The 11,543-nt window shown below is 36.8% G+C and overlaps 1 protein-coding gene and 1 pseudogene across 5 annotated transcripts; one reads left to right on the forward strand and one right to left on the reverse strand.

Moving 5' to 3' along the window:
• The first annotated feature begins 366 nt into the window (after positions 1-366).
• LOC140016329 (U2 spliceosomal RNA) lies at positions 367-503 on the forward strand (annotated as a pseudogene).
• A 3,415-nt stretch (positions 504-3,918) lies between these two features.
• On the reverse strand, positions 3,919-9,304 carry LOC113715220 (uncharacterized). 5 transcript variants are annotated; one of them, XM_027239475.2, is made up of 7 exons: positions 8,842-9,301; positions 7,384-8,185; positions 6,765-7,302; positions 6,332-6,643; positions 5,533-5,733; positions 5,289-5,440; positions 3,919-4,693 (listed from the first exon to the last, which is right to left on the reverse strand). In XM_027239475.2, exons 2-7 carry the CDS (start codon positions 8,140-8,142, stop codon positions 4,247-4,249), a joined length of 2,409 nt encoding a protein of 802 aa, XP_027095276.1. In that variant the 5' UTR covers positions 8,143-8,185; positions 8,842-9,301; the 3' UTR covers positions 3,919-4,246. The 5 variants fall into 5 exon arrangements, with proteins under 5 accessions (XP_027095276.1, XP_027095274.1, XP_027095272.1 ...); XM_027239473.2 differs by having other exon boundaries at positions 6,332-6,595; positions 6,765-8,185; positions 8,842-9,302; XM_027239471.2 differs by having other exon boundaries at positions 6,765-8,185.
• Between the last annotated feature and the right edge of the window lie 2,239 nt (positions 9,305-11,543).

Raw genomic sequence — 11,543 nt, forward strand, 5'->3', positions numbered from 1 at the left:
GACATAGACATGGACGTAGTTTGAAAGTGAAGCTGCTTGGCTTTTACTTGGGTAGTCTTTATTATAGGTTTACAGAGGTTTTCATTAGATTAATGAGTTTCCGAGGAACATTATCGTGGAGTTAATTAAACTTTATCAAGCCACTGAATTGATTTCTTCTTCTCGTTTTTACAACTCGATGGTCGAGGGCAAAAGAAAACATGGTACTTAATTTGGGTGCAAATATTTTGAGTGCATGTAGCGCATCCTAATTCTTTATACTTTTATGACATAAACATGTAACAAATCCTTATTAAGTAACGAGTTTTATAAAACTTAATTACTATGAGAGCAATCATAAAAACTGATCAATTTATTACGTTAATGATACCTTTCTCGGCCTTTTGACTAAGATCAAGTGTAGTATCTGTCCCTGTGCTCAAAAAAATTATTAGGTTAAGAATTATGAGAGGAGAAAAAGCACAGAGAGATGAAATTCATCCACTTGAGAAAGAGAAAACATTTCCCTTGTCAAATATCGTAGTAACCCTCAATATGTAGCTATTAGGTCAAATTAAGCGTGTGTGCCCCTTCAAAAGAAATCAAAACTAGAATACAGTGTTTCTATTTTGCTATACGTAGTAGCTTGGAGGAGTTCTCAGCCGATTCATTAGTAGTTGTTTCCTGTTCTCCATTTTTCAATGTCAGAAACTCTCACAGTTTTGATCGATTAATTATTCTTATTATCGTAGCCCAGAAAACCCAAAAAAAAAAAGAGAGTCATTTTTCATGGCCAATATGATGGTGCACTAAAACATTTCCATGTGCTTGTATTTCCTGTTCCTGAGGGCAAAGGCACTAGCTCTATTACTGGCCCATGCAACACATAATATCAATCACCGAAATCCTGAACGCCTCTGCCAACAAAAAATTAATTCTCAAGAGCATTGGCATATGCCCCGTGTACCCCCAATAAAAGCTGGTGTCTCCCTTTTAGAAAAAGCCTAGCACCAAATTAGAAAGTCCCCATCCAGCCAACCCTCCACAGCGTAATAGTTAACTAGTCCCTGTTGATCAAGAAACACCTGTAATCAAATGCAATAACTCCAATTCTGCAATGGCCATATCAAAATCACCGTCATTTTCAATCTCACAGGAGACTGGAAAATTGCGCCAGATTCTTTGAACCCACCAATATCCCTGGTGGGGTACATTTAACCTTTATCCAAATAGGATTAATCTAATCATGCAGTTATTGTGCCAAACTGCATGATTAATAATTGCACAAACGTCATTAGTTTCAATCTGATAAGGTTTACTATGCCGACCAAAGAATACGTCAAACATGATCAAAACCCTCGAACTTGCTCTACCATATTGATCGAGACCATCAATACATAAAGAAATTAATACAGGATGGGATATGCATTAAATTTACATGGTTGACTGGCCAAAAAATTCACCGACCCCATTGACCAATTTGAGTCTTAAGTAGCCAGAACCGCGTTTCTTGCAGAGACCGCTGTTTGAAATCCTTCTCTCAGCTTCAGTCTCTCGTGGAGTTGATGAACTCTTGATGACTTTGCTAAGGATAGACTTGATGAAATGAAACGCTATCTAATCCTATGAATGGTTGGGAATTTTTGGGTTCTCTCAGTTTTCCAGGCTCCACGTGTTTATGTGCATAGACCAGGGACGGTTTATCTTTTCTTTCCCATAAGATGACTAAATTGACACCTGATTGAGACCATGTTCTTGATTGTCCAAATAACATCCATGACTCCACGCAAAATTGATCATCAATCATGGAAGAAAAATTGTCCTTTTTCCTTTTAATCATTTTCCCTTTATGTCGCGCTACTTTTCTCTAATCTTTATTTCAGTGTATATAAAATTTACTCTCTTGGATTAATTTTTCCTGCACTGACACACTGTCAGTGTATACACCCAAGTGTTCAATCTGATTATTTAACGATATTTTCTACCCAAGTATTCAACATTTTACCTTTTGTCAACACAGAAATCATCTTTGCCCTGATGACAAAACAGTGCAATTGGATGAAATATCTCCGCTGATTAGCTTTACATTTTTTTTGCCAAGATTGTTGGAACAAATCTTTAGTGGTTTCTCCTTGTGCTCGCTCCAATTTGCTTAAAAGTTTGATACGATTGTACTTAGAATAGTCCTCTGCCAGGATTAAGGAAACAATTGGGAATGTAATGTCCCCCAGGTGGAATCTTCGAGAAGTGAAGAAATGTGGTCATTGCGACCAAGTATCACGGTCCATACAACCCCAAAAAAAAGTAACTACCATAGTCGAATCAACTGCAAAGTTCGGAAAAAAGTGATTTAAGTGGGATTTGGAATCTGTCCATGAAAGAAATGCATTCATTCACAAATTTGTCTCTGACAAGACAACTAGGGAAGGAATTTTGAGTCGTCAAAAGTAGTTCATCTACTTTCCCATCCAAAGACAAGATACCAAAAGCTAGCACGGGGAAGAAGAAATTCTCAACTTAGAGAGCAAGGAAAATCACATGATGCAAATAATTGCGTCTCGATCAATTCATGCAAGAGCCGGCATTCCTCTTCATATGGGATCCTACAGTATATTCTTATTCCGACTGATCCATTTTGATCAATGCCATCCAGAGAAAGAAAGCCAGAATTCTATACTTGAGGTCCAACGTTTCTTGGCAGGACATGATCATAGCATATGGCTGAGAACACATGGTTTCTCAAACCAAAGTCGTGGTATTAAACATAATAATACTACTAGAAAGTTCATCCTTAAATTTTAGGCTGAATAATAAGAAGTGCAAGGTATCGAAACTTGACACTTTAACCAAACAAAAGCCTAGAAAACAACGTTAACGGAGCAAAAGCTAGAAAACGTACGATTAAGCTATCGAGACAAGTTTGATGAGTAATAATACCACATCAAAGAATTCAAGGTACTTGAGCTCAATACTTTTTAATTTCACTAAAAAGTTAAACCAACATTTAGCATTGGATGTAGGTAATTAGCATGTAGTATCAAACATTCTATGGTCTTCATCTTGATTGGGAAGGTAAACAGCATTGTTTATTGCTCGAGAAGTCCTCAACAAATCTTAGATAGAAATTTAGCCTAAATACAATCAACTCATGCTTGGGCTTGGAGCACAAACTTTTGTCTGACGGTATAGCACATGTTAGAATAGGTGGGCACATATAGGTCGGAGAAGGGTCAGCTTATTTTTCAATCCTCCAAAGTCAATCAAGCCCATATTAGGTGGGTGCTTCTTGCCATCGTTTGGTTGGTTTATGCTTGGCTGTTAGGCCTCCAACTGATTGAAGACACAAAAATTTAGAGAGAGAGAGAGAGAGAGAGAGAGAGAGATCCTATGGGCATTGTTTGGTTCGACTGACCCTAAAGATGTTCAAAGTACTCACAAACTAAAGAGTTGTTAAGTGGAATAAGATGTTCTAATATCTTAGCCTAATTGGTTGATGCAATCATGCAAAAGAAAAACAATTCTTGGCGTTTGGCCTCACCATTTGAACAAAAACTTCTTTCTTTCTTTTTCCATTTCTTATTATTTTTGAAAGATGATAAAAATTAAATCCCTATATAGAGTAAAGATGAGGAAAAATGTGGATAAAGCCGGAAAAGTTGGTAGGCGCAAAACAGTTCTGGTCGTTGGCCTGATATTCTTCTTTTTCCATTTCTTCTAATTTTCCAAAGAAGATAAAGACTCGTTTAAGAGGCTAGGATTTCATCCCCATCAAAAGCAAAGATACGTAAAGACATGGATAGAATACGATCAGTTAATAGATGCTCCAGCAAGCTCGGGTAAACGGATTGCCAAACCACCTGTTTCCTGAACTTGTTCAATCACCAAGAAACTTTTGCTATGCAATCAGAAACCCATTCCCACCCCGAGATGCCTGGCAAAGAAAGAAGCAGTTTTGGCATACATCTAATAAACTGTTTCACGAGCAAGAAGTTGTTATCTAGTATCAACCACTGTGTACAAATAACAAAGCCTGCACAACTCTCCTATCCAGCGTTATTCAAGGGTTACAGAAAATATGGCCTAAAATATAGAGGAGAAACACAAAAACCTGCAACTATTTGTTAATAACTACCCCTGACTATATTAACGACCAATCTATGACAACTGACAAGCTAGCTAGCCTCTCGCAAATTCCATATGCTGGGAGTAGATGCAAAGGTTCTCACAAACTGTTTCAACTCGCTACAAGCCAATCTCCATTCACTAGTCACTTTCTGCGTCTGCTGAGTTTTACGGCAACTTGTTCATCAGTTAATGGTAAATAATAGATGCGTGGAGTGGTTTTGGTCTTCCTGAATAGGTCATCCAAAGTGACTATTGGTGGATCAACTGTCGCAGCAACCGGAGAACGAGGCCGAGCCAAGTGTTCCCTTGTTGTGGGTGGATCAGAAGTGGTCTGTTGCTCTGAGCGATGGGGTTGCTGCCTTACATCCTGTTGGTTTACAGGTGTTGGAGCCAATTGCTTAGAGGGAGGTTGCGATGGCATCACTGAAGTCGAGTTTACAGGTGCTGCAGATTGTGAAGGAGCCTCTACCCGCAATTTTACTTCCTCAGGATCAACAAACTCTGCAATCAGAAGTCGTCCCCCATATGGAGGCCATTGAAGATTGTAAACAGCATTCCGCGTCTCCATGGCTTCCTCAGTAGAAGCATACTGCAGAGAAGATAGAACTCATTATCACGTACCTAAACTGTAAATATTCATCAGAGCAGAGAGTTTTACCAGACAAATAAATGTTTACAGGCATCGTATTGTTAAACTGCAAATAGGTAACTATTGCAGGACCTTTTCTTTTAATGATCCAACTTTAAAAGAAAATTTTTTGCTTTGTCCTTTTTTAATTAACAAAAAAGATTTTTCTCACTTTACTGCAGTAACTAGCAGGTCAACGCTATTTGCTTCAACAACCAAAATGTTCAAGTCTAAGACCAAGTGGTTCCTCTAACAAAGGTCCAGAGGAAACTCAATACAGTGAAGTTATGCATAAAACTTCAACAACCAACAGCATTTTATATTTATGTGCATACATGCAAGGTGCTTGACAGCACCTTTAGCAAACCAAATCGAGGTCCCCAAGAAACAGCTACAGTATACATCATACAGACCCAAGCGCCACAGAAGGTAGCAGGAGAAAACTCAAAATACAGAAAGCAAAACAGTATTTTATCCCTTTATTGCATATCAGCCAAACAACAATAAATCACCACATTAGCAGCCACAAACATAGGGAGAAAGCGAGAGAAGCTACCGTCACATAGCAATGGGTCTTGATATGATCCATCCAAAAATTGCAAATTGTACCCGTTTTGGAGAGGAGCTCTTGCACAGCTTTCAGAGTAAAAGGGCGAACAAAGTGATCAATGCGGAGGGAGTTAGTAGGTGTTTTCGCCGATGGAGGCACTGCAATTGTTTAGGAAAGGAAAGAATTAAGAAGTTATTGCATGCACAACTACGACTTGATATGGGAAATTTTGAGTTCATAAATTACATACCAATATGTTCATTGGTGGCATCTCTACCAGTTGCAGAGTTAGATCCATCAACAAAAGGAGTTGTTGCACTCTGAACCACAGTCTTTGATGTTGCAGAAAGTGAAGTATCTGGGATTTGTGCTTGAGGAATTTTCACACTTTCATTATTCCATCTCCTCTGCCTCTTCCGAGGTTCCTTATTATCTGGTGCAGCTTCAACTGCTAAAAGCAATTTAGAGACCAATCCAGATCACAAAAATGAAAATTTCCATGGCTAATTAGTTTATACAAAATATGATATTGGCTTATCTGAACCCAAGATCAAATTTTACGGCTGGTAAAATATTTTACTAACTCAACCAGTATCCTTAATCTCTGATTTAATAAATGAAACCCCGTAAACATAACAACCAACACATTCATCTCGCAAGGAATACATATCTGATTAGTGAGGACTATCTACCACAAAGCACAACAGTTATGCTATTGGCAGGGAATAAACAAGCAACAATCAAGACCAACGATTAAGCTATTTGCAGTTTTGCAGCGAACGAAGAGAGAAAGAGACAACAGTTCTACAGCTAATTATGAAAGATAATAAGCCATCTTAGCTGATGCAGTGCTTCATGAGAAACAATACAACCCCAAATATTGTCAATATCCAATATAAACTACACACAGATTTTTAACAATACACATTCTCTTAAAATTGGTGAACAATCACATCAGCAGGTGTATACCGGTCAGAAGAAGTTAGCATATTTAACAATCAGCAGAATGGATGGTCAGATGAAAAGAAGGGACTAAACCTCAGTAATACCTTCAAATTTTCTTTTCTCAGCCGATTCAGCCATTTGATCACTATTTGCATGTGATGACTTCAGGGTATGAGAAGGAATATCAGCTTGTGGAGCTTCAATGTCACCAGCAGATTTTGCAACAGTTTCTTCATTTGGCTTGGTCTTGTCACCTACTTTCTTAGGATCAGAATCAGAGTCGGCTTGTCTTGCCTCCAAGCTATCATCTTCCATGGAATCATCAGCTGAAGACTGATCTAGATTTATCTTTTCAAGTGGTTCTCCATCTGTCATGTCAGTCATCTCAATAAATTTTGCATCTGAGGATTGGTCATCTGCTTGGAAGTGAATTTTTTTCCCCAAGAAGAATAATAAAGGAGAATGAGAAAAGGTTACAAATCAAACATAAGTACCCATCAAAAGGAAACTAAAGTGAAATGTAACTGTCAATCAAACCTTGCGACTCTCTTTGCTCAGCAGAAGCAGCAATCTCAAATTTCTCCTCATAAGATGATTCCATATTCTGTGTAGGCAAATTAGCCCCGAAAACATCATCCAAATCTTTTTTTTCACTAGAGGGCTCTTCAGTGAACTTATTATCATCTGCTAGTTCATCTTTGGTCCTATTCTCCAGGATATGGTCCATTGCAGAACCCTCACCTGAATTATCAATTTTCTCAATATTTTTCACACTACATTTATCATCATCAGCTTCAACAACAGAACCTGGTTTCACATCTGGCACTTGATCATCCAGTGAATAAAAGCTGCCACCTGAAGGGTCTTTGCTGGATGATGGCTGTACCATCTCTTGCCTAACAACTTCTGGTTCTAATTGAATATTATTAGCATTTAAGTTTTCCTTTATTTCATTTTTTTCATAATTAGATAAACTATCAGTTTTAATTGACTCACACTGTACTTGAAACCCTAAATTTGGGCTAATCTCATGTACCTGGTTGCTTGAGTAGGAGACAAGAGACTCGGCATCCATCTGCGAAGGCTTTAAAGAATCATTCTCCAACTTAAGACCAAAGTTATGTGAGTTTTGTTCACTATCTGCAATTGGTACTACCTCAAGATCCTCGTTGCCTGCCTCTGCAGATTCATTTTTTGTACTTGTACTAATAGGTGCAATGGTACTACCTGCAATTGGTACTACCTCAAGCTCCTCATTGCCTGACTCTGCAGACTCATTTTTTGTATTTGTACTAATAGATGCAGTGTGGGTATCAACAACTTCATTCAAAATACCGCTGCTTTTGCCAGATGCCTCTAAGATTCCTTCATTGTCCAGATCATCCTTACGTGCAGATGTCAAAATCTCATTTCCCTTGGCAGGTCCGCTGTTTCCAATTACTCTTTCAGGACATTCACTGAAACCGATTGGTGTTGACACTAGCTCATCTTTATTGTTACTGGTATCAACAGCATTACACAAAACGTCTGATTCCACATATGCTGGAACAGAAATAGAACCACCAGTAGCTTTTGCTTGATCTACTTCACTAGTTTCGTCAACAATCGGAATCCCACTGACAAAGTTGTCTACTTTAACTTCATTCACATATTTATTCTCAGCAAACCCAGAAATTTGCCCAGAATGAGGTTGCAGTATTGGAATATTAGGCTCATTATTGCTGGGTTCAAAATCCTTGTACGTTTCTGTCCCAAAACTTGCCCTTTCATTCCGAATTGCTTCATCCAATCGTCTTACCAGGTCATCCTTCAAGCCTTTTGTCATCAAGTTACGTCTCTTAAGCTCTTCCTTCAGTTCAGCCACCTTCCACTTATTGATTGGTCGATCATACAGAACCGGATATTGTGTCGACATTTTTCTTATTCACCAAGCCAAAAACTTCCTCTTACAACCAATCCTTTCATGAAAGAAAACCAAATGAGGAATTTCAGATTCCCAATAAACCTTGGAAAACAGCAAAGAGAAAGAGACAAGCTGAAAAATTGTTTTTTTAAGATCCATACATCACATCTACTTTCAAATGTTTAATATACAGCCAGAGATAATTTTCTGCTCGTTATTTTTGCATTCTAAAACATGACAAAAGTGCTTTCTTTTAAATTCTTTCCCTGATCCTTACCCCAAATAACACCCACAGAACCCTTAAGTGCATCTAAGTATATATAGCATCTAAAGTAACAGCAACTATCGAAAACCAAGAACTTAGCAAGCAATTACGTGTCAGCCTCGGAAACGAACAATATTATATTAACATGTCCTTAACAAAACAGCTTCCGCAAAGAAGGATGGCAAAACTCCTAAAAGTTTATAGTAATCTATTCAAAGAAAATTACACCGGGAAACCTTAGAACTCTAGCACAAGGTACAACGTAAAACGAAATTAAGCAACAAAATATATATTCCACTCAAGAAACAATAGAAGCATAAAAAAAATTTTAATTAATCACAAGTTTCGGAGCAAACCCATATGCCCAAAACCAAAAAGATACAATTTTGTGCATTGTTAAAATGCATAATGCATGATAGAACAGAATATTTAAAGGAAACACTTACCAGTGCAAATACCCCTTCCCGAAGCAGATATTCAAACGAAACCCTAATTACCAAATACACCAGAAAAACGTTAGAGTAATTTAAAAATGATAACCCAATTGAAATTACACTCGTTAGCGCCAATGCACCCCCTGTAAAACATTCAAGAAAACAAATTTCAAGCAATAAGAGATTTTTTCTGTTTCGAGATAAGAATTGTCTGAGCAGAATACAACTATTGTCCTCAGGTGGGGAGTAAAGGGTGCAGAAGAATTGGATAATCAATAATTAAAAAGATGATCACAAGGTAGGAAGAGTATTTTTGGGGATTTAATTTTCTGGTAATAATTTTACTAATATATTTTGTTGCATAATCTAAAGGATGAGAAGGATAAGGACGGAGAGGAAAGAGGGAGTTGGTAGTTATTTTCGTTTCCGCCCTGGGAAAAGGAAAACTGAATAACCGGATCTTGGTCCGGATTTGTTTACATAATCAATCGGGTTGCTAGGTCCAAGTCCGCTCAACTTTTAACACTCCTTTTTTGAGTTTTTCTTCTTTTTTTTTCCCCCTTTTTCCCACACTTATGACTTTTTTTTTTATATTTTTGGTTCGCTGTTTATTTTGGTTCATAAACATTTAAAACAGTCTGCTGCTACTAAACACAAAAAATGTAGAAACCAAAGGAAAAAAAAAAAGAAACAAAAAATGTTACAACAAAGTTTAGCTCGCCTTGTTTAGTGGTTATTAGGAACTACATAATATTTATAATTCTCGTAATTTTTCATCCTACTTTTTACTTTCAAAATCTCTTCCGTGTTTTTTTATTTTAAATAAAAATGTCTAAATTTGTTCAAACATATATAAAAAAAAAAAAAAGTAAAGTGGTTGAAAATATAAAAAAAAAGTAATTAAAATATATTTACTAAATGATAATCCATGCAAACAAATCAATGTAACATTTGTTTAGAAGCGAGGGTTGAGTTCAGTAATAACATGAGAGCGATTGTAAGTAAGAGATTTTAAGTTTAATACTTCCCACTTAAAAATAAATAAATAAATAAACAAACAAGATTTTCAACAAAATGACTCTATCAGAAAACTGGTGTATACTACATAATTTTGCCTGCTAATTAGTAATTACCACAAATGGAGAATCCAAGATTTTACTTTAGTTAGTATTTGCGCGTACAATCCGAGTATAACGCCCTGAAGTAAGAAGACAACTACAATTGGCGGTAGACTTGTGGATAGAGATGTAATCGAGCCGAGTCGAGCTCGAGTCGAGCTATACTCGAGCTCGACTCGACTCATATATCCCTAGGCTCGAGCTCGGCTCGAGCTCGATCGAGTCAAAAAAATTGATACTCGAAACTCGACTCGATGTACTCGCGAGTAGCTCGAAACTCGACTCGATAAGGCTCGATAACGAAGGGTATTTTATAAATTCCATATAACTTATACCCATAATGGTCATTTTATAATTATAATACATATATATTATTTAAATTATAAATATATTATTTAAATAACCCCGGCTCGACGAGTAGCTCGACGAGCCTCGAGCCGGGGATTTTTGACTCGAAACTCGATTCGATTTTCATTCGAGCTACTCGAAACTCGGCTCGAACTCGGTCAACCCGAGTTCGAACCAAGTCGTTGACCAAGCTACTCGCGAGTAGCTTGGCCCGCGTACACCCCTACTTGTGGACGCGTTAAAGCATAAAGTTCATGCGGGAAATTGGGCCTCTGAACTTGTAAAGTATTCGAAGAGATTGTACTGAAATAAGGCCCAAATACATAAGGCCGATCCTTGGGCAAGGATATCATGTTATCTTAACAGAAAGACAACGAAAAGCGGTGTTAGAAACGCCCAAGTGGCCCAACTTAGTTGATCTCTTGCCCACTTCTTACTCCCTACTTGTAAAGCTTGGGTCTTGTTTGAATTATTATATTTTGAGAAAAAAATTTATATTTTCTATAAATATTCTTTATTACACATTTTTGAATCACTTTTTATTTTATACACATCATATATTTTTTTTTAAAAAAAAGTTAGGATAATTTTTTTCTAAAACTCTTCAAAAAATGTAATATAAACAACCTCTAACCACTGAATTAAAAAAAACTAAAATTTAAAACTCTGCTCAACTAGTAGAAAAGACATTAGTCAATCGAAACAGTAACTAACTCTTGAAATGCTTAGAGTTTTCTTTTGAAAAAAATAACTAATTGTAAAATTCATCTCAACTCAACTAATGAGAAACATTAATCAAGCACATAGGTTTGACCTTCTTTACAAAAAAAAAAAAAAAAAAGTAAGGTTCGATTTTCAAGCCTTCGTTTCCCTTTTCTTTTCTTTTTTTTAACCATAGTAGAGCCTTTAAAACTACACAAAATTTTCTGTCATCATTAAGCATTTCCATCAGAAAGTTGTGACCTTTTTAACTTTATTCATAGCAGAATCATAAAATCGAGTAAAGAACAATCAATCACTCACGAAGAACTATTGAAAAACACAAAACCTACGTTGTTTTGGTCAAAAAGATCACCTTTTAGTATCATCAACTTAACAAGGACAATGTAACGTGGCATCAGCAGAATCATTTCTCTCAAGGCAAATCATTATCTTTTATCTTAGATAAACGTAGTGTTAATTAGGATTCCTTTTTCATTGAGCAGTTAAAAACATGTAAGTGTGCCTAATTTTCTAAAGAATAATAAG

Source organism: Coffea arabica, chromosome 10c, assembly GCF_036785885.1.
Source record: "Coffea arabica cultivar ET-39 chromosome 10c, Coffea Arabica ET-39 HiFi, whole genome shotgun sequence".
NCBI lineage: Eukaryota > Viridiplantae > Streptophyta > Magnoliopsida > Gentianales > Rubiaceae > Coffea > Coffea arabica.